Here is a 24281-nt window from a genome sequence, read left to right on the forward strand (position 1 = left end):
TGCAATTTACTTAAAAAAACACTATAAAATAGCATATACATACTGCCTTCAGATGATGGTGTTATCGTAGATTACAACTCAAAGAGAAATATATATCATACAAGATGTTAACAAGTTTAAAAAATTTGAAGAAAAAAACTAATTACAAGATTTGATAAAAATCTGTAATCATCAAATAAAAGCTTAGTTCAAAGAGCGGCATGTAACTTCACTTTAGAAGATGCCATTCTTTCTAGGCTTTATATTTATTTTCTTTTTTCAAAAGTGCACAACAGTGGCTTATCCAAGGGGAAAGGGTGAACATTCCCTTCGATTACCCGAAATAATAATTATATCATGCTTTTTTTCAGGATTAATATGACTTTTTAGCATAAAAGCGTCCAAACATATTTTCGTCTCAGTTGGCTCAGAGGGATATAATCTGTTTAATGGAATTACGCCCCCCTTTCAAAAGTCCTGGACCTGCCATAGCTGAATGTATTCTAAGTCGGTCATACTACCGGTAATTTAAAATTTCAATGAGTAGAACAGTGAACTTAAATTATAGTACTTTGCATTCTCATTCATTAAATTTGAAGTGCCCCTCATATCAGGAAGTACTTTTTAAATACAGCTCTATGTCTTTATCATTAATGTCAGAGTAAAGCCAAGTAGATGTTATTAATGGAAAGGGGAGCGTTATTTATCTTATAAGTATTCATAGTAATAATATACTTATTTGTAAAAATTGGGCAGCTAAAATTAGACATTAAAACAAAAGATGACTGTGCAATCTAATATACAGGCTTATACTGCAAGGAAGAATATGTAATGGATTATTTGAAATATTTATGAATAGTCTGAAACATAAGAAGTAGTACTTTTTGACATTTCATAGTGATAAATGATGATGGATATCTTCAGTTTCCAGATCACAATACTTTCATTCCAACTTTTTTTCAAAAAAATCTTCATAACTCTATTGAATAAAGACAATTTCTGCTTATTTTCCATGTTATTCAAAAATAAAAAGCCAGAGAAAGAAAGAAAACACCATTGCATAAAAAAAAGAAGCAGTTATTCAGTGGTTGTCGTTTGTTGCTGTCTACTATATATATATTTGTTTTTTCTATTGATTTTGTATATAAATCAGGTCATTAGGTTTCTTGTTTGATTTGTTATAACATTTGTCATGTTGGGGCTTGCTATAGGTTATGGGTTTTGCTAATTGTTGAAGGCTGTACAGTGTCAAAAATTTGCAAACTTCTGTAGTAGAGAGATGTCTAAATTGCAATCCTACTACATCTCCTTATTTTAATAATTAGAAAAAATGCATCAAAACACTTGACAGAAAACTAATATTGAACGAAATTATAAACCTAGCCAAAAACTGGGGACGAACTCTAGTTTTCTGGTAAGCAGTTGTATCATTCCTATTGATTCACAACCAGGGCTCAGTCATGATGAACATAGTTGTATTTTCAATTGGATACTTGATGTGTTGCCAAGAGCAGTAAGAGTTTATAAAAGAAAAACAACCATGCCTCCCCAACCAAGATATTGGAAAAGAGTATGCTGGGTGACAAATTACCAGTATGTTAAAATAGGTATAAAAGTTTTTTTGTGTGTACTGTAAATTCAGAAAATAAATGTGTGCATTTATCATTTCTATTTTTTTAAAATGGACAAGAATGTGAGTTCAAATATTGCGATTTAAGAAAAAATTGATATGCAGATATATGGTTTAGTACTCAAAATGCGAGTTCTTGTTATTGCAATATATACTCACCAAGTCACATTATTCGCTTTAATAAAAACCTCACAATAATATCTGAATTTAAAGTATTTAACACATCATCAAGTAATGGAATGGATGATAGAACTTTTTTTTTATCATTATGGCATTGTAATGAGCCATATCAAGTCAATGAATACTGTTTATTTTTTTTTATTCAATAAAAAAATCATGGATACACAGATAAAATCTCAATCCTTTCTCTTTATTAAACTCTAAAATAAATTGTAAAATTGACAATATTATACATGCGTCAAATAGCTAACAAAACTGTATTAACAATGGTGGAGCATAACCAATAAATGCCAATCAACCAGCATTTAAAAATATACACTAATATTTTTGTTTTTAAAATATTCCAACAAAAAAATATAAAATTGTAATAACTAACCTCATAGCAAATTAGAACACTCTTGAATAATTTTGAAATAAATCATTTGATTGGGCGTTCTGACATGACAATTCATAAATTCACTACAATAAAATTGAGAAAGGAAATGGGGAATGTGTCAAAGCGACAACAACTCGACCATAGAGCAGACAACAGCCGAAGTCCACCGATGGGTCTCTAATGTAGCGAGAAACTCCCGCACCCGGAGGCGTCCTTCAGCTGGCCCCTTAAAAATATGTATACTATTTCAGTGATAATGGACGTCATACTAAACTCCGAATTATACACAATAAACTAAAATTAAAAATCATACAAGACTATTAATATTATACAGCAATATATTGCGACAATGTAATGATTTAATGAATTGAGTTATATTCATGAAATGCAGTGAAACAAAACCCAACTATTAAGGTCATAATCCTGTATTGAAATTTTGTTGAAAATTTCCATATAAGCCATTTTTTACCTGATTAAATCAAATATGTAATAAAAAATATACACTCATGTGCTACTTTTTGAGTAAAATGAAGTTGAATATATCCTCAAAATTCAGAGTTGTTGACATATTTTTCCTTTAGATATAACTTTTTTGTTTTAAAAGATAAACACAAGCTGTTTTTTTTATCAATTAATTGTCATTTCTGTTTTATATAAATGTTCTATAAATTTGTCCATTTTTTTTTCAAATACTCGTATTTATCAAAAGTTCATGATTGTAGGGAAAAAACATCATTTTTTTGCTGTTTATTTTTCAAATTAAAAAAAATTGCACTATTTATGTTTTCATGAAAATTGGTACAACATAATCTTTTTATGTAATCAAGCCAAATGTCATTTTAAAAAAGAGGGGTCCATGAACTTGTTTTCAAGTAAAACCAGTTTGAATGATAAAAATCAGTTGAGAACTGCTTCTTTTCCTGATAACTCACTGTTTGATGTTGCAAAAATATCAATTTACGTTAGCAACGTCATTACCTCCCCTGTAGCTGTATAGTATGCCCTTTAACTTACTAACAAGCCATTTAGTCTTTATACATGTAATACAAAAATATTTATATGATTTACCAATTGTAAAAACCATTTAACTATTGTTTGTCTACAACATATATTGAAAAAATGTGTAAAACTCCAGAATTGTGAGAACTTACATGTATCTTTTTTTAAATTATGAAGACAAGATGGCAAAAAAGGGGAATAGTTTGTTCTTCTAAATCTGCATCAACAAGAAAAACATACTGCCTTCATCAGCAGTATAAAAAACAAACAAACAGAGACACTCAAACATATTGACATGAAAAAAGGATTTAAAATATATTTTGAAAGTATTCAGATTTCCTGTTTAATCAATTCCTGCTTAAATTTGCTATTTCACTTCATTGATAATCATCTTTATAATAAAACATCAAATAAAGATAAAAGAAGAGGTGAGACAACTCTCCAATACATTTATTTCCAACCAATGTTACCTTTGTCCCCTATGATTAAAGGTTGTGTCACATACAATTATGACTTAACCCTTAGACCTTAAGGTCTAAATAATTCGTTTTCAGGATTTTTTTGGACACTTTTATTGATGTATTCTTTAAAAAAAGTTTTTGATATTAAGCACATGGGTTCAGCAGTTTAAGCCAATGTGTCTTGGACCATTTATGATGACTTTTGACCTACAAGGTCAACTAACTGATTTTATATTTGTCCATCCTAAAACCATATATATTCTTGACATTTTTAATTTCTTATGCACTTGAAAAGTTTGCCCTTTGGTCTATTCACATATAATAAATAGTTAGATATCTGAAAACAATATTGTTCAGATTAACCCTAAGCCATTGACCTATGACCTTTCAAGTTCACCAATGATAGGTTTTGCTCATCATGAAAAAGTTTCTAATCCATACCTCTCAACCATTTTCTTAATGCTTACAAATAAATTATTTAGATTCCCGAGGAGTACATGCCTCTTGTATTATAAATTGTCCAATATCATAAAAACTGTTTGATCTTCACCTTTAACCCATATAATTCATTCTGAACATGTATATGAGAACTTAGTGTAAACAATATATTATTTTAGAAACAAATATATATATATACATACATCTATACAATTAAATGGATCGGAAAACAATATAACAACTTAAAACAGTTCACCACAGGTTTTGTTCCAGCGGGTCGTACCCACTTCACCCCTTTGTTCCTTTCAGGGCATTTTAGCATCATGATAATGTGGTTCTATAATTCTGTATTTGCTCAAATGTGATGCTTTAAGATATGAACTTATTTTCTTATAAAATTTATTATAAATGTGGTGCCATAAATTCTAGAATCAAAATACTTATGGTATTCTAAAATTCCTGTTTACAGAGGTGTTGTATACAATTTATCGGCAGAACACTGAATAACTTAAGGATTATAATTTTTGCAATGAAGGGGAGACAAATCATGTTTTAAATAACTAGTCATTGTTTGGCTTTTCTGTCACTGGCCCATGCTTTTGTTCTATGACATAAATGGGGCTATTAGTTCTTTTTTGATTTTCTATTGAACTTTGGCAAGTAGGTGGACTTTATATTTTACATATGGAACAATAATTTCCAATAATGAAGTCAGTATAAGTCAATATTGTGACCTGTTGATATCTACTGTAAATTATTCTCATGGGTACCAATTTTCGTGGTTTGAGGAAAACTTGCATATTCATGGACATCTTATTTCGTGGTTTTGGCAAAGTCTGAATATATTCCTTAAGAAAATTTGCAATTCGTTGAATATTTAAATTCCTGGTTTTCCTTTACCAATGAAATCCACAAACAGATGCTCCGCAGGGTGCAGCTTTATACGACTGCAGAGGTCAAACCATGAACAGTTGGGGCAAGTATGGACACAACATTCAAGCTTGATACAGCTCTGAATTTGGATTGTGATTAAATAGTTGACACAGCATAGGTTTCTGACACAGAAAGAATGTAGTCTAATGAACTTAAAATTTTTTTTTGCTCTCGAGCAATACACTTTGCTGTTGGATATTAATATATTAATACCCTCAAAGAAAAATTAATGGAGAAATTTAAATTTCTGAAATCTGAAATGAGAAAAATTGTACCCCCCCCCCCCTCCAAATTCTTATATTTTTTTTTTCACCTCCCCCTTTCCCTTATTCCAAAAATAATCTCAATTCAAATGTTTAATGGAGTTTGCAACAATAACTACTCATTTAAATACATCATAAAATATTAAAATATAAAATGACATACAGTCATGGTTAAAATTCATATTAAATAATAGTAACTTCTAAAAATAATTTTACAGCTAATCATCTCAAGACAATCATTATTTCTCAATACCTAATTTTCAATCAGTGTAGGAGGTCATCTAACATATATATAACAGTATTCTTTAAATGAAATTGGATTTCCTCCCTTACACTGCTTTTAAATTGTCAAAATTGTCCTTTAACCAGAAAAACCCTTGTTTTCCCCCTTTTTTGCCCCTAATTGCTAAATGATTTGAGCCATAACCTCCCCATAACCATCCCTTGGTAGTATGGAAACTTGTGGTATAATTTCAGACAGATTTATACACTTAAACACAAGTTATTGACTGGAAACTACAAAAATGCTTATTTGGGCCCCCTTTTTTTTTGGCCCCTTATTCCTAAACCTTTAGAACCCTAACCCCCAAAATCAATCCCAACTTTCCTTTTGTGGTTATAAACATTGTGTTAAAATTTTATTGATTTCTATTTACTTATACTAAAGTTATTATTTGAAAACCATGCGTCTTCGGACAACGCCACAGACGACGACATGATAGCATTATATGGTGCAAAAAACTGTTTGCGGTCGTATAAAAATTGGTATCCAACAAATATTAATGAATCCACATTACTTCCAAATGAAAATAAGAAGTTGTGGTCCTCAACAATGAACAAAACCAAAACCACATAACAAGCTATAAAAGGCTTTTACATAAAAATGTAAAACAATTCAAGCAACAAAACTACCTGGTTTATGTAAAAAACAATGAATGAAAATCAACATGGTATACAGCAACAAACAACAACTGAATTACAAACTCCTGACAATGTCTTTTAAGTCTTTGATGGAAAATAAAAATACATGTATTTGACTATTTTAAATGATGAATGCTGATTGCTCATCATATTCAGTAACTGGTTTCTTCTAAAAAAAAATCTTTTAACTAACTGCAAAATATGTACCAGAGCAGAAATTTAAATGAATCTGAAAATGTGATGAAAGTATGACCTAATATCATTGGCTATGTTAATATAATGCCACCGGCAGCTCAGTATAATCAAACAAACATATGAGTGGTTAAGGCAGTTATAAAGGTTTTTTCCTATTATAATTCATTAATTAGGTTGAACACTGCTAGCTGGTTTCTTCTTTATCTTTGGCCCGACCATAAAATAAGAGAGGAAACATTCCTAGGAAACAGCCGATAGATACACCAACTGCCTTACCCTGCAATTATACAAGAATACAGTTTAAGTAAGATAACCATTTTTACAAATCCTTTGCCAGTCAAATTACATTATGAGAACTTTGGAAGAATGTTATAGTGCATATTACTTGGTTTTATTTACTATTTTTTATCTATTTTTTTTTATGTAAATGTGGAAAACAAATGAGGTGTTATTTTCTGTGTTTTCACTCATGTTCTGCTTGAGCAATCCTGACTGCAAAGCTTTAAGGTTTTGTTTTTGGAACTAGCTTATCAATCTGAGTATAATTCACATTCGGAAAAATATGTCTGTACTAAATGAGACTTTTATATAAATACAATATGGGTTTCCAGGAACCTGTGTTGCTCCTCAGTAAAAACTCATGAACTCCAGAACAAAGTCAAAATCCTCAATTTGATTGATCATGATTTATTACAATATTAGAACTACTACTAAAATTGAGAAAGGAAATGGGGAATGTGTCAAAGCGACAACAACCCGACCATAGAGCAGACAACAGCCGAAGGCCACCAATGAGTCTTTTATTTAGCGAGATACTCCCGCACCCCGAGGTGTCCTTCAGCTGGCCCCTTAAAAAGATATGTATACTAGTTCAGTGATAATGGACGTCATACTAAACTCCGAATTATACACAGGAAACTAAAATTAAAAATCATACAAGACTAACAAAGGCCAGAGGCTGGTGACTTAGTACAGGCGCAAAATTGCGGCGGTGTTAAACATTTTTATGAGATCTCAACCCTCCCCCTATACCTCTAGCCAATGTAGAAAAGTAAACGCATAACAATACGCACATTAAAATTCAGATCAAAAGAAGTCTGAGTCCAATGTCAGAAGATGTAACATAAGAAAATAAACAAAATGACAAAAATACATTAATAACAACAGACTACTAGCAGTTAACTTTTACTATATCAAGTTTCATATCTACTGTTTGAATAGATCACATCTGAGTAAGTTCTTTCTAAAAATTGATAAAAAAAATTTTTTAAAGAAAAGTAATTAAATTTCATTGACATCAATATTGTCATCAAGCTTAGTTGTTCCGCATAAGTTCAAACAACATAATTCTTTAATAACTTTATATCTTATTCAATAGCGAAACAGCTTATACAATAAAAAAATTCTAACAATTGTCCTTGAGATTCTTTGCAAAGATCGATAATATTATTTTCATGCTTGACTTGAACAAAATATTGAACGATAACAACTTTCACAGAGATCTCATCTGTATGCGGTAATATCAGTAACTAATAAGCATTTATATTTAATGAAGGGTTCACATATATCATATCAACATGTTTTCATCCTGCATATGCCATTAATTTGCAATAAGTGGTTAAAAAGCAGACATTCATCAACATCATAATCTGATGCAAAGTCATATTCATACATCAAGCACAATATAATGGACAGCATTATTCAACATGGGTTTAACTACCAGATAAGAGATGTCTCGGTAACCATTCCATACCCCTGTCAAGTTGTTAACCCTTATGGTTAGCAATAAGTAATAATTCATTATCATGTGTCAAAAGCAACAAAACAGAAATTGAGACTAAAGGCAATTAAATGACCTGTAACTTGATATAGTAAACCAAATAAACGAGTAAAACTATACAGTCTTTGTTATAAATGACTCTTACCGTGTTGGATGAATATCGTGTCTGTTTCATATCGACTTGGTCTGGTTTTAATGCAGGACCTCTCACACCAAATTTACTACAGAGAACCTCTATATAATGGGCTGACCTGAAAATAAAATCATAGCATTCAAATTATTGTATTTCAATATGGAAAGTCACTTTAAAATGTAAATTCTGAATAGAATCTATCAATAATAAATAAAAAAAATATGTGTCTTTAGGAGGCTATACCCACTTGCACTTTTGCATTTCAATGTTCAGTGAATAGAGACATATAAGGCCAAATAAAAATATATGTGTGGTTCCAGCTACCCTACCTACCCTACTTTTTAGTCTTAAAAATAGCCTACACTAAAGATGTTTTTGCAATTTTTCATTTCGCACTGTTTAAGTTAGAATGTTTCTCCCATAACCTCAATGTATTAAAAAAGAACAAAACAAAAAATCCCTACCTACATTCTCTAACATTTTTGTTTTATGTAACTGGAACCACACATACTATTTTATTTTGCCTAAAGAGCAAAACCCTTATTCTACATATTTTTTAGAAAGTCCATATCATAATGAATAATGTACTAAGTTTGAAGTTGAAGTGACCAAAACATCAGGGTTAACCGTTAACTATATCAATCCCAAAGCCTTAACCTGATACAGCCTACAGGTTCTGAGGATGTATAGAGTAATGGGCAGATATACAAATGGGTTGGAAAAGACCCAGACAGGACATAAAATCAATGTGAAATAGAAAATTAAGAAGTGTGTCAAGGTAGATAACTCTAATGTTTTATAATATAGTATTTGCAAGCTTTCATTGCTTACCTCCCTTATCACATAATACTTACCCAACACCACAAACATCTGACAGCAGATTGCCTAATGCAGCAGCTGAAATTTAAAATGATAATAAATATGAATGATAATAGTAAAATTTATACCTGGCATTGTTACAGACTAACAATTAAAGTTTTCATTTATAAATATAACAATTATTTCTTTTCTTTCCCATTCCAAGTCCAACCTCCATGTTTACATCTATGGTATATTCTCTACTGTTTGGGAAATATGAGGCAAAGCAGTAGTTTCATGCATTCCATATTTGCTTCTAACAAAATATGTCATTTTTAAGAATAATTAAGACAATGAAACCATTAAACCTGAAATTTAAGGGAAGGTGTATTTAACTTGAATGGCCATACAGTTAAAAGTTTGCACCCTACCTACATGAGCTTTTAAATATTTTAATGCAAAATTTAAAATACTTTTTTAATACATTCATTTTTAAAGTAAACAAAGCTCTTTACACATCCTCTTAGAAATATAAGGAGGAATAAAACAGATGAAAAAAGTGTTTCTGACAACAACTATGGCTTAAATCATACAAGCAGAAATACATTATTTAAAAAAAAAAAACTTTATTTTCCAATAGTTCTATTTTTACTTTAAAAAAAAACCAAGCAAGAGTCAATGGTGCAATTTTTAAAATTTAACAGAAAAAAGTAAAATAGAAAAAAATAGTCAGGGTATAGAAAATTGTGCTATCTGCTCACATGATGATTCATAACTTAAAACATGTCTTATACTGTCCCTGTAAGTAAAATTACTTGTCTCAAATGTATACATTGTCAACAGCAAATCACTACCAGACAATGCATAGATTGTTGCCTGTTATTCCATGCCCTTCATCATAACAAGAAGTTCTTTTTTACAAAACTTTCAATTTAAGATTCATAGGATTCTACCATGTAAATCATTTTATTGAAATGTAAAGTAAAGGAAACTGAACTATGTACATTTTATTCATTTTTCACATTTTTTGGGAATGTAATGTAACACAAAACATCTGGCTATCCGTTATAGATTAGATTACAAATTATGGCATTCTCCTGCCATTCAGTGCAAAAGAAGTCATTTTAGGTGTGTCTGAGGATTTTGTCAACAGTAAAACAGTTAATAATATTTTGTTGTTATTCAAATATTATATATACAAATGTAGATGTAAGAACGTATCCCCCAGAAAATATGGTGGAATGGAATATCTAAAATATTGGAATAATATAGAAAAATACTCTGTATGTTTCTTAACCCCTGTACAAAAAGCAAAAATGGATCAGAAATGGCATTTGTTAGAAGCAAATTTTATTTAATTAATTAACAATATCAATTGTACTATTTATATTTATATCTTATAATATCTTCATGACTTGATTGATCTTTCAAGTATTAATTAATTCTTTATAATGTGTATCTAATATTATACTGTTGTATATAAATTCACATTTCATAATGAAAAATAAAATAATTACAAAAAAAAAAGACTTTCATAGGTTATCGTCCCACTATTTATATAAAAATTGTTTCTTTATTCTGAAGGACAAGGTCCATTTAGGGATTTATCCAGCCTTTTCAAACATAAATTCAGAAGAAATTTAAAATTGTGCATTAAAATCTTTGATTCATAAAGAAAATGTATTTGATTGTTTCTGATCATTTACATTTACTAAATTCTGGATGACACTTCCTACTTGTAACTGAGTTTTTGTTTCTGTATTTCTGTTAACATAAAGTTAAAGATTTTTCTGGACAGATTTTTGTTGTATGTTCATCTCTATACTTCTTTATATTCCACTGTTAATGATAAACTAGAGATTTCTAGAGATTCTTTAAAGCCTGAATAGCTCACCTGGCAATAATTTGCTTTTATGATATTTATCTTTTTTATTTTTCCCAGTATAAAACTGTTTAATGCATAAAATTCAGTATATTCATGAGGCCATTAATTTTCATTTATTGAATTTCCAGGATGACATTTATCATTTTATGTAAAAATCAGGATTAAAAATATGTTCAAGATTTTATATGACAGTATCCGTGTATATTATTCCCTTGCCTTGATTACCAGTTTTATTGCTTATGGTTCTGTCTTTTTAATATAGATTTTAAGATAATCACTAAATCACTATAATTATTAAAAATTACTCTTAGCTGGAATAAAATGGAACTTGTTTTATTGAAAACCGCTGTTGATATATAGATGTCTTTTGTGCTGTTATGTCATTGACATATAATCAATATCTCCTTTTATTCTAAGCAAAATTTTACTTTTCTGAAAATTTATGAAAAATAAACAATTTTAGAACCTTTTTGCACCTAAAATTCTGTAGTAACAGAGACCTTGTGCATGTAAGAAGAGAGAAAAGACAAAAAACTAAATATGAAACTAAAGGACAAGTTATGATGAGGGTCTTTATGGAACAAATTTACATGTCTGTTTTATAGTTGAGGTAATAAAATATTTGAAACAAGAAGTTTTCTATTTTTTACATCACATTACAATGTAGTTTTGACGTCATAAAAAAGCCCTTCTATAAGTTTTCATGAAAAATATATAGATTTTGATAATCTCATTAAATTTTTTTTAAAAGATCTTTCAGTTTCATCTTTGCACATACTTAACAATCATATTTAGCCAAAATCATATGTAATAACTCCTTTATTTTGTACTCTTGAAGTTATACATTTGAAAATATAGCAGAATAATATCACAACAGGCTGATTTTGTCAATAGAAATTCTCATCTATGATGCAAAATTTTTTTTTTTTTATTGTTAACTTAAATGGGTTTCGTTTCACTACCAATTGTGGTTAATTTCCATTCACTATGTTGATAGAGATTAAGCTCTTACCTGCCATTGTTGATATGCCAAGAAGAGCACCAAAAGTAACATCTATGTATTCACCCTAAAATATAAAGCAATATGTTCAGTTACTTTACAGTATTTCAAATATAAATATAGTTTCATGTTGGATTATATCAACAAGATCAAAATTCGTTGAAAATTGATTCATTTGGAATCTGGTCTTTTAGGAATCACATTGTGATCTAATGCATAGAGTAACATAAACATTTTTTCATCAATGCATTTTTTTAAATCTTATTCAATTCTGTCATTCTTAGCTTAATTGTATTGTGTGATGAAAGCAGTTAGAGACAATAGGGACTGTATCTGTCAAGGTTCCTTTCTATAATTTGTTTATTTGTTGGTGTTCAGTGACCAAGGCTTTATCATGACTACAAGTTTTATATTGGTGGAAGGATCTGGCATGCATAAAGAAGGAAGACAAACAAGTTTAGGTTAGAAAAAGGGTAATCCTTGTCTTTTACAATTGGAGTCTTCTATGAAGATTAAAGTTTAATTTTCAGATAAGCGAAGACTTAATCCCCATGATACATGACTTCATTCACATAAAAACAACTTGCAACTAAGATCGATCATATGTCATGAAAAATTCAGTATACTTACAATCAATCTTAGTCATAAGTATTTTGTGAAACCAACTTCTGAAGTGAATTCTCTTTCAAAACAATGATCAATAAAATTAGATATTACTCCAAATATTTCAGGTCAAATTTGAACAGAAAGTTAAGTAACATTCAGATATATATTTTACTTGTGTGTACCAGTATATGGATGTCTATAAACAGTGTTTTGTCTAATTTCTGTCTCTTAATGGTTTCTTAAGGAGGCTCGAGGGTGTAAAAATTTCAGAAAAAAATTAAACATTTATTTTTCATTACAAATTGTATTTATTACCTTGAGTAGTTGTTACTTTATCATATGGTACAAAAATCATCCAAACAAATCACTTCGTGTTGGCCACAGAAGAATTTTAAAATTTAGATATGATTGAAAAAGCTTCAAATTATCTCCCTTTGGTGCAAAAATGCCATTTTTTGGCATTAGAATTGAAATATCTTTTTTAACTCATCAGTGACCTATATTTTTTATTATTATTTTCAAATAAGCTGTACTTAAACTAAACTATTGTAAAATTTGAGCGATTTCTGTAATTAAGTTCTTTTATTATTTCGATATTACCTCTATTTCTCCTATTAGTTGAACAGAAAAAAGATACTTTTGCAAAAATGTATGCTTCTGTCGAAGGCAGATTGTAAGCGTAAATGAACGGTGACCCCATTTTCTTATTTTATTTTTCTATTCAGTATAAGATCAAGTTCATTTATAGAAAAATATAGCCAAATCCTATATTAAATAAAAAATCGATTTAGACCCGTGAGCCCCCTTAATAGTCAATATTTTAATACAATGGAAAATTGGTGTCTTAAATTTTCTTTGCATTGATTATTAATACACGTAATTCATATTTGTTTCACATTAAACCATCAGGATTTTTTGTCTTATATTTCAAACAATCCATCATTTTCCAATATTAATGATAACCTTATAACTCTTCAGAAGTCTACAATGTCTTCTATATTAAGAGTAACTAAAGATGTCTATACTGATTTCTTTATAAAGTAAAAGACACAATTATCTTTTCAACTCACCGCTGTAATCATCAAGAAGTTGTCAAGGAAACCAAATCCGATAAAAGGCAATGCATTATGAATGAAAACTGAAAAATAATTCAATTTATGTAAATAAACATTCTTAAGATAGAGTTATGATTCCCTCCCCAATCGTAATTCACCACAACAGTGTAATAAATCAAATTACAGTGTCGATGGAACTGCACTTAACATATGATTGAAGAAGCCACAAAAATATTGGTCGTTCTGAAAGTTATATCAAATGTTAGATACTGCAATTCCTCAAATGTATATGACTACATGAATTTCAGTATGTTGTCATCTATGATGGCTATCAGGGATTACCTTTTTTTAACCATGTAATGAATCTACCATTTTCATCTATAGAAAAATGAATCATCATCAGTTTTAATATAGGCCTTTCTTAAAAACTCTGAACTTTTTCTCATCAATGGGTTTATTTATTTCAGGCATGCAATCCCTCTGTTCCAAATCATTTCCCTTTTGAAATGGGGATATTCAATTAAATTACTAAAAATCCCTTTGAAACAAACATTGATTCAAGCACATTGCCTTTATCTAAAGTTGACTTAATATAAACTAATTTATAAAAAAAAAAAAAAAAAAAATGACACCATCAGCATATGTCAACAAGACTTGATAATGATTTAAATTTTCTGATGTGATAAATAATTCTCTAGGTTTTTCATCTCAGTATTGATCTTAGTTTACAATAACCCATATAATTACAAATTTCAACTCATTACATTAGTGATTAGGGAATATGAGGGTACAAAGTCAGCAAGAAATTGTTATAATTAGATAGATTGACGTTTATACAGCACGCTATTCTAAGGAATTTCAAATACATTCATCACAAAGACAGAGACAATCATATCTCAATATCTAACTCCAACTTAATTGTTATTCATTTTTCGTACTGAATACACTATGGTACTTTAATGAAGTACTTTAAGAGATAGATTAAAATAAGCAATTGCTAACATAAAAAAGATGTGATATTCCCAATGAGACAACAATAGACCACTTTCGAGTTCATCCGTCACTGGAAAAAACTCGTCAATAATACGGGCCTTTATGACGTCATTTACCAGATAGAGGGGGTCGCCTGTATCCCTGCACTATTTACGTTCATCAAGCGTCTTAGTGATCGTCATTGTGCAGGATAAACAAGAAATAATGGTTGTTCTGTAGGTACTTAATGACAATTCCCTAATGACAGCAATGCTGATTGTCAATTTTGAGAATTCAATTTGCCGAATAATTCGTACAATATAGAATTATAGTTTTCCAACCACTCGCTCAACGTGGGAACGGAAGTGACGACGCCCCTAAACGCACAAATGACGTTCACTAAAACCAGAGTTTTTGACAGAAATGCATCGAACTCGAAAGTTGTCTATTGTGCTTGTTTCTGAATCCTTCTCATTTATAGTTATAAAAGTTAATTGTACTATTCTAATACTATGGTAAAACCAAATACTAATAAAGTAAATCTGGACTTTTGAAATTAATGACATCCAGTTATGAGAAAAAATATTGGGCTGTTTTGGCCTAATCTTTTCTGTTTCCAAATTATAATAAATTGCTTTTATGAGGATAACATGGTCTAAGTTAATGCTAGTTCTTATTCTTCTTCTTTGGATCAACAAGGCCTTAATACTGAAGAATACATGTTGTTGTGCATGTGCAATTGACAAATCATACAAATTCATAAAAATATTTAATAACAATTCAAGTGATTGTATATATAGAATGTGATTAAAAATATAAATTTTATGTACATGTTTTGATTTGAATTTGTTTATTTGAAGCTGAAGAGAACAGCTGATGTTAGCTGATCCTTGCAGCTGTCAACAGAGGTGGTTTTGATAGAAGTTTGAGGTAGCAAGTTCCAATAATGTTACCTCTTTTGAGCTGATCAGTTGTTGGAGGTGTTATACCAGATGAATCTGAAACAAACAAAAAAACTTAATACTACCATGAATTAGAAGTGCTGTGTGTGTCATAAGTTATATAACATGTGACTTAATAAATTTTTCTTACAATGCTGGTGACCAAATTCTTTAGTTTATCAACATTTACTTAAGCAGTTCCTTGTACAGAATTTTAATATTTTTAAACATAAATCCTTACATCTGTGTAACAGAGTTCCATAAAAGACATAATAACCTGAAACAAGTCTGATTTCATGAAATTCATGAAATTCTGATAAGTTTGAAAGAAAACAACATTCCGTATGTTTAATCAATGATGGTTATAATGCATTGCTGCACTGACTGCTACAATACAGGAAATAGAAGTTTTAACATGCTGCTCCTAACTATCAGTTGTATTTCCTGTCATTTTCTACATGGCATCACAATAGTATTTGACTATAAGGTCTATTAACTCTTACCAGGACACCAATTTGTTATTGATCAGTCATGTTTAAATGTACTAGTTCTATTTGTTCTAAACTTTCTTAATCAACATCTTGTCGTTTTATTTGTCAAACATCAACCTGTAATATTGATTGCATTTCTAAGGGTTCTTTTTAGATATCTTCCATTTATGGCATCTTCTCTGGCATTTCTTTTGATTTTTTTAATGGTTAAATTCTCTGAGAATTTAAAAAAAAAATGAAATAGAACAGTTCATCTAAACAGGGGTCGCTAAACAGTACAGAAAATATACCGTAAACTAGAAGATCTCATAATCAACATGCTTGTCCATCCGCCAAATAAACTTTAAAACAAGAATTGACCCTCTTCATTTGTATATATTCTGTATTATGCACTTTGTATAAACCAACATGCATGCAATATGAATCCTAAAACTTGAATCAATAGTTACAATATATCTGTTGTACTAAAAAAAATGCATTGTTTCTTTGATAAATAAATGTTTTAATGGAGTAAATCATTCCATTTCTACCTTTTTTTCATTTTTTACATTAATGTTTGGGTGTTAAACTATACTACATTTGTACTAACTCTTCCTGCACACATGATGTTAAGTAATTTCTTCAGCACAAAAAACTATACTTTGCAAAATGGAAATCATCTGTTTATAATAGGGGAATTGGTAAAACTACTGAAGGATACAAAATTAAAGCCCCACAATTGTTTCACATGCTTATACCAACTTACCTAACATTTTCATTTCACTACCTATTTATAATAAAGATAATCAGTAATGCAAACTTTTTAAACCACAAATGTTTGTAACAATGTTTTTGTTGACCAACTCAACAGCACTTAACTGTTTAGTTACATCAGATCTTTCCTTTCTTATGTAACAATTAGAGAAACTGGATTTGGTTTTTCAAAACTTACAACTAAGATTGATTGTAAATACACTGAATTGTTTATGACTTACGATCAAGCTTATTCTTTTTTTTTTTTTTTGTGAAACCCACTCCTGGATGTTTTGGTAGATACCCTCTATATGTATTTTTCATTTGCCTTACCTGAAAATGATCATGATTAATATTGCTTTAAGGATCACTGTATAGTGAGTGCATTGCAGATATTTTATTTTAACAGGTTAAAGGAGATTACTTAATAATTCTTATATGATTTGTATCTATAAATACTTGAATTGGATTGGTCAATTAGAATTTTTCTCTAAGTTTACACTTCGATAAACCATGTTTCCGAAACTACTTTTGTAATCTATTCATGCGCGATACACAATCTTGCAGTGATCCCGGGATTTTCAGCAAATTGAGATTAAAAAACAATTGCATAACAGTTGTGACTATTCTATAGTGCATATATAACCAAAAAATAAATAAATTTATTGCACTAAAGCTTCGAAAATGTACAAAAATTAAATTTAATAAAATTCCGCGAAATTTCATGAAGGATTTGGCGAATTTACGTCATGGCAAAACACGACGTCATACGAATGGAAATTTTCAAGGGAAAGATTATTTCGTTAGGTGCACGCTTCAAATTCGGAAAAAATTTAATTAAAATGAAGTTTTTGAGTTAGGTGCTATTTCATTTAAGATTCCGTTGTATTTATCAGACATTTATGGTTTTTAGAAAGTCAAGATGGCGGCGTACTCCTTAGTTACGACTTGCCATTGTGCTTTTGATTGGTAAATATATATAGTAGCCATTAACAAAAAAAATGTTTGGCTGAAGAATTATAAGGATTAAACACATTTTTTCTAGAGGTTATTGATGTGTAAACCGGGGCTCTTACTCACAAACTCAACATAAAAGTCCTTCGGACTTTTATTCAGTTTGTGAGTTAATCGCCCCGGTTTACACATCAATAACCTCTAGAAAAAATGTGTTTAATCCTATAATGTTTTTCAATTTGGAATTACAAAATAAGAAATTGTAAGAGTTTTTTTATTTCATTTATAAGTATGAAATAATCAATACATTATATGGCAAAAAATGAGACTGAAGACTTGTGTACGTTATATATTCTCATGAAAAAACTTAGTAATTTCCAACCTTTACACAATGCTAAAGTTCAATTTCTGTAAACTTCATTTCCCAATGTCAGTGGACATTATGTATTATCTTAACTGACCAGACTAATGTCCAAAGTCATAATAGATAAAGGGACAAGTGATGGCTTTATTGAACTTATAATTACAATTAAACTGCAGATAAACTGTATCAGTACATCATGCAGTATTTGTGATTAATCAATAATAATAAATCACTGCATACAGTCTCTCTCCTTGTAATGTTTGCCTTTAGGAAATACAACAGAACTATTAAATGTACAATAACTGGAGGCACAGACTTAGAAAATTATACAAACACTTCATGTTTGCATCCTCTTATAATTACCATGTATAAAGCTGTATACTGTAAATTCAGAAATTATTGCATGCATTTATTATTGCGATTTTGTCATTTAAGACTTAAATGCGATTTAATTTTTGCGATTTTGAGAAAAATCCTGTTTAATTCATATAAAATATTTTCCAAATTCGAGTTTAAATTATTGGGTTTACAACTCAGTCGCATTTTTCGCAATAATAAAAACCTCGCAATAATTTCTGAATTTACAGTATTCATATGAAAAAGTTTATGTACAAATATTACATGTATTAAGAGACAACCTTTAATAAAATTCAAAGAAACATTTAGAGGGGTTAAACTCTGAATATAAGGTGATGTGTGCATACAAGTTCCTTTGTAGATAGCATTCCTTACCTATATCACTTCCTAGTAAATTTTAGAAAATATTTATATAAGATTGTCAAACATTCACGTTTCCTTTTAAAATTTAAATGTACCATATAAAATTAAGCTATTCAAAAACAGTGTATTCATGTTTATTAACAAACATGCATTATTTGAAACCTTTAACAGAAAAATGTTTGTTTTCCCATATTAGATTCAAAATAAGCCTATTAAAATATAAATAATAAGTGCCTATAAATAGCAACACATCAAATTCAAATGTTTTGAGTGTGAATTAACCAGTCCAAAGATTATAATAAAAATTACTCAAATAAAAATAATAAATGTTTCATGAGGTGATTTTAACTAACTATTTGGTATGCAAACAAATAAAATATTTACAATACCATGACACATTAAAGACAATGCAATATTTCACTTGATTAACTAGTTTAATCTGTTGTGCAGCTTAAGGTGCTGATGATATAAAAAATTTCAGCTAAGGTTTTTGCCTACAAGTAGATCTAATTGTGCTAAACAATTGTATCATTTTCAAGATTTATAGTCTTACAATTTTAAGCAGCACTAAAAAGTTCTGTTTGAACTCTAAAAACTAAGTCAGCTGCAATAGTTTTATATCCCGATTCCAATATCAGAGGGGGAGGACAGGGATAAGGGAGACAGGGAGAAAGGGGGTAGGAGAAAGGAAAAAGGGGGTTGGAGAAAGGAGAAAGGGGGTAGGTGAAAGTAGAGGAAGGCTGGGAGAAAGGAGAAAAAGTTGGAGAAAAAAATAAAATATGAAAAAAAAAAAATCTCTTTTTTTTCCGGTAAATTAAAAAAAAAAAAATAAGAAGAGGGGTAGGAGAAAGGAAAAGAAGGGTGGGAGAAGGGAGAAGGGTACCCCCTGTCCTCCCCCTCATATCACTTGGAGCTGCATGTCTGTTGAAGCTTTATGAGTATGTTTAGTGAAGTAATGTGTTCATTTGTCATGACATTGTAAATATTTTATATTTTTAGTGGGAAATCTATATAATTGTATATAAACGAAATGAAAGCTTTTGTATAAGTTAAATTTAGAAATTACTTAAAATAAAGGAATGAATCTCCCTCATGCAAAGCTCTGACTCCTTGTCCAGCTTTGGCTATACTTTTTGGTTCTTTTGGGTTTACAGCTCTTCATATTTTTAATAAGCTTTAGATTTTCAAATACTTAGGCCTCAAGCATTACTGCAAAGACATACTGTCGAAATGTGTATCTGGACAGAAAAATTGGTACTGTTTATGTTATTAAATTTAGAGGAGAGATAAAGGTGGCAGTGATTTCTAAGCAGTGTTGCAGTAGAAAAGGGAGGGGGAAATGCAGGTTCTAGTCCTGTATTGGTAGGAAGTTAAGAATAAGATATAGTGGAACATTGTTTGGGTTGATCTTTTAAGCCCACAATGATATATTTTATCAACATGATCAATACGAGATTTTACAATTAATCTGTAGTATATTTTACTATACATGTAAATGTATATGGGTTTGTTTTAAATACTAATATTGTATAATACATACAGAATAATAGGTAGTTTCGTTTTTGATACTGACTATATCATGTGGAATATCTAGACGAGCCCATTAGGGGCGAGTTACATGTAAGATATTCCACATGATAAAGTCAGTATCAAAAACGAAACTACCTATTATTCTGTTTATTGGTAATTAAGACGTCACACAATGTATTGCCTAATATTTTCAGTGATACAGCCAGTACGTTGATACTTGAAAATATTAGGCAGTAAGATCAAAGGGAAAATATACGAATTACCAATAAATACAAGTACATGTAGATGAATTTCCAACAATCAATAGAGAATATTTTCTATTTCTATATCATAATTTAACATGATTTTCCATTCACCTTACATTGCACATTCGAAAGTAGCTTAAAGTATCTTATCTCCTAACCAACGCTATAAAATGGTAATTATGACTTTATTCAGTAATCAATTGTCATGATATTGGAAAAGAAATAAATATTTCAATTTCGCATCATCAAAAAGAAAAAAATTAAGGTGACTTCTGAACAACATGTTGAAATCACTGGAAAATATTTTCATATTTCTGACTTGATATAACATGTATAACCTGATTCATTATCATTTTCAACATGTTCAACAGAAAATGAAAGGTGAAATCAAAATGATGATTTAAGAAATCTCCAACTCATCCGCAGCTACAAACAATTCAAATCTTTGATCAACTAAGTGTCCTTCTAGCCTAGGATTTTAATAGTAATTTTTAATAAATCCTTGTTTTTACATCAAGATGCATCTAATTCAAATACAAAGATAAGAAAAATTAAATAGACATTTGTATATATAAGTGAGGGGGAAAGGCGGAAGATAAAACAGAGAAATATATAAATATATATATCGAGTGGCTATCATGCATGACATTGATAGATCTTAACACAAAATGTGGAGATATGAAAAACAATATATAACATTTTGTACAATGCTCACAATATTAAAAGAGTAGGAACTATTAAACTACTTTGTTATAACACAATGATCAAAAGTTTTAAAGACCTCTATTAAACTACTTTGTAATACATAAATTGTACATTGTATATAAATAAAAACTGAAACAAAAGTAAAAAATAAAAAATGGGAACAAAACATATTTCTTAGTTGTTAATTATGTTTATTATGTGACAAATAACACATTTTCTGACTTGAGTGAATATAAAACTTGGATGAAAATAAAACGAATAAAAATTATAAATCCTATACATTTAAATGATCTTTTCTACGTACCTTCTGTTTTCCTTAACAAATCAAAATTCTGTAATTCTGAAAGTAGCAGATTTCTTTCCATTGGCTTTAAGGCATATACAAAGTCTTTTGCTATAGTTTGATCATCAACAGTTCCATGTAAATCTCTATAAACAGAGCTGTATTTATTGTAAGATTTTGAAATAGACACATGTGTGTATTTGTGTGTTCCTCTTGCTGAAGTGGTTTTTATTACATGAACTTTATTCTGTAAACTTTTGCACATGAAACAAACTCCACGCTGGAGTTTCAAAGTCGCAGCAGCCATAGTGTCTTTTACCTTTCAACGAAAGAAGACCATTATCGTAGAGCCTCAAGAAAATATTGATTTTAACCTATCCTTGTTCTGTTGTCATTCGCAATGTGGCAATGTGAAAGTAGAGTTATTTCCCTTCACAAGTACACAGTGCAAGGGATCCTTTAGTGCTTTATTGACTTTCGTTTTATATTTTAAATTATCATAAATATAATGTTTAATACAAGATTCATTCAAATCATTTTTTTTGGTATTAATATATTTCTGAAGTAAACATCAAATCTGAAAACTTTCATTTATCTTCGTTAGTTTAAAATAAATATCTCTCTAAATTGAAAGTACAGATTCTCCCTATACTTCTCATGTGATTGGACAAGATGGCAGACGACGGAAGACTAACTTTGGTTTCTTTAGTGGTGTTTTTGACATTGTCAAGTGCCCTGGGCCAGACACCAGTGGTACTTTGGCATGGCATGGGTAAATTTTGCATATTTCACATATAATGCAATAAAAAATAATTACAAATTATGCAAAACAACATTACACAAGATATGAAGGTACTTTGGTAGGGCGGTTTGGTAGAAATGCGGGTTGTAGACTATTGGGTTACTTTCACGTGTTTGTACTTTTTGATATATGTGGTTTTTTTGTGCTTTTAATAAGATACTGTAAAGCAACTTATTATTGTGAGCGATTTATGATTTTGTATTTTTCTCAAGAAAAAAAAAAAAAATCACTGCAACCATTGGCAACAATTTAAAAAATTTCGTAGATCATGTATTTTTTGTATGTCATAATCATTAGTATGTATTATATGTCTCTGGTACTGTGTTTGCTTTTTTAATGGAAATTATGATGTCGCAATGAATTTTTGATAGAAGATAAACCTTAATTACAAGGATGGATCTTTCCTTGTCTAATATCATCCAGCACACATTTGTGAATCACAAAATTAAATTTGCCAATAATAAGATTTTCGCAATTCTGAGGGATCACCTGGGCCACCTGCTGATCATTGAATAACCTGGGAATTCTGAAAATGCCCTGCTTTGACCTGGATTTCTTAGCCTTGAGATTGATTTCATTTATTAGTGACTTTCCTTTGAAATACCGGCAATTTTGTAATTTTTTCATGAACAGGAAGTTCAGCTAGCTGTGTAAACTGTCAAATTTAGTGACCCATTAAGTGCATGGCTTCATTGAACATCTTTTGTGTCAAACACACTGTTAATTAACACCAATTACCTGAGCTTTAGGTCGTAAATAATTTGTGTACAACTTGAGTTTATACTTCCCCTTTTTTGTCACCATTCAAAATTGTTCCTTATATTTACGTTTTTGGGAGTAAAATAGATTAAATCTTGTACAAATAGAATTCAAATACATATTGGAATATTACTTTACATTATTTTCATACCTTAATACAATTATAAAATAAAAAGTTGAAAAGTATTTTTTTTATCTATACTTCCTTTAACTGTTTGACTTTATCTTACTATACTCTAATTTCAATCTTGTTCTTCACATGTTTGTGCCCATTGACTGAGAAGATTTCACCTCTTTCTGCCGTCGCCATATTGGGATTTTCATAATTCCAGTTATGGTTATTAGTTTAACACCAGTGATTAATGATCAGCAAAGTAAGATCTACAAAAATGTTAATAAGACCATAGCTGTCAATTGACCCCTTAAGGAGTTATTGCCCTTTAAAGACAATTTTACACAATTTTGGTCATCAAGTTTGCTAACATTTAAAAATCTTCTTCTCTGAAACTACTGGGCCAATTACCCTCAAACTTTAAATAAATGTTCCTTATGGTATCTTGTTTATAAATTGTATCCGAAGTTATGATCCATTGACAAAAAGTAAAATCACAAAAAATACTGAACTCAGAGGAAAATCAATTCGGAAAGTCCATAATCACATGGCAAAATCAAATAACAAAACGCATCAAAAACGAATGGACAAAAACTGTCATATTCCTGACTTGGTACAGGCATTTTCAAATGTAGAAAATGGTGGATTGAACCTGGTTTTATAGCTAGCTAAACCTCTCACTTGTATGACAGTCGCATCAAATTCCATTATATAGTCACCGATGCGTGAACAAAACAAACAGACATAATAGGTAAAAATGTCAAAAATAGGGGTACAGCAGTCAACATTGTGTTATCATCTTAATCACTATAAAAACAACAAATGTAACGAAGAAGCACAAAAAGGCATACATCAAATTAACATACTCATTTTGATTATATTATACGATTATATTTGTCTATGTAAAATGCACCCATCAAGGAAGGAGGGTATGGGTACTGGTGTAAAATTGCGCGTTTGAAATTCGCATAGGTAGACATGAAATTATTTTGTCGTTCAAAGTATGTCGGGATGCATAAATACAGTCACGCAAAATAGA

The 24281-nt window shown here is 29.9% G+C and overlaps 2 protein-coding genes across 3 annotated transcripts in view; one reads left to right on the plus strand and one right to left on the minus strand.

The window, feature by feature from the left end:
• Nucleotides 1-1911: 1911 nt before the first annotated feature.
• LOC139492846 (transmembrane protein 65-like) lies at nucleotides 1912-22008 on the minus strand. 2 transcript variants are annotated; one of them, XM_071281000.1, is made up of 8 exons: nucleotides 21591-21985; nucleotides 16782-16802; nucleotides 15558-15602; nucleotides 13648-13715; nucleotides 11984-12038; nucleotides 9143-9185; nucleotides 8301-8406; nucleotides 1912-6652 (listed from the first exon to the last, which is right to left on the minus strand). In XM_071281000.1, the coding sequence occupies exons 1-8, from the start codon at nucleotides 21874-21876 to the stop codon at nucleotides 6560-6562; spliced, it is 717 nt and encodes a 238-aa protein (XP_071137101.1). In that variant the 5' UTR covers nucleotides 21877-21985; the 3' UTR covers nucleotides 1912-6559. The 2 variants fall into 2 exon arrangements, with proteins under 2 accessions (XP_071137101.1, XP_071137107.1); XM_071281006.1 differs by lacking the exon at nucleotides 16782-16802 and having other exon boundaries at nucleotides 21591-22008.
• Nucleotides 22009-22010: 2 nt separating this feature from the next.
• Nucleotides 22011-24281, plus strand: part of LOC139492860 (palmitoyl-protein thioesterase 1-like) — a 32430-nt gene continuing 30159 nt past the window's right edge. Inside the window, exon 1 of the mRNA XM_071281015.1 lies at nucleotides 22011-22341. Within this exon, the coding sequence (XP_071137116.1) occupies nucleotides 22242-22341 (100 nt within the window). The 5' untranslated portion in view covers nucleotides 22011-22241. The remainder of the gene's footprint in view (nucleotides 22342-24281) is intronic.

The sequence above is a fragment of the Mytilus edulis genome, chromosome 1 (genome assembly GCF_963676685.1).
Source record: "Mytilus edulis chromosome 1, xbMytEdul2.2, whole genome shotgun sequence".
In the NCBI taxonomy this organism is placed as follows: domain Eukaryota; kingdom Metazoa; phylum Mollusca; class Bivalvia; order Mytilida; family Mytilidae; genus Mytilus; species Mytilus edulis.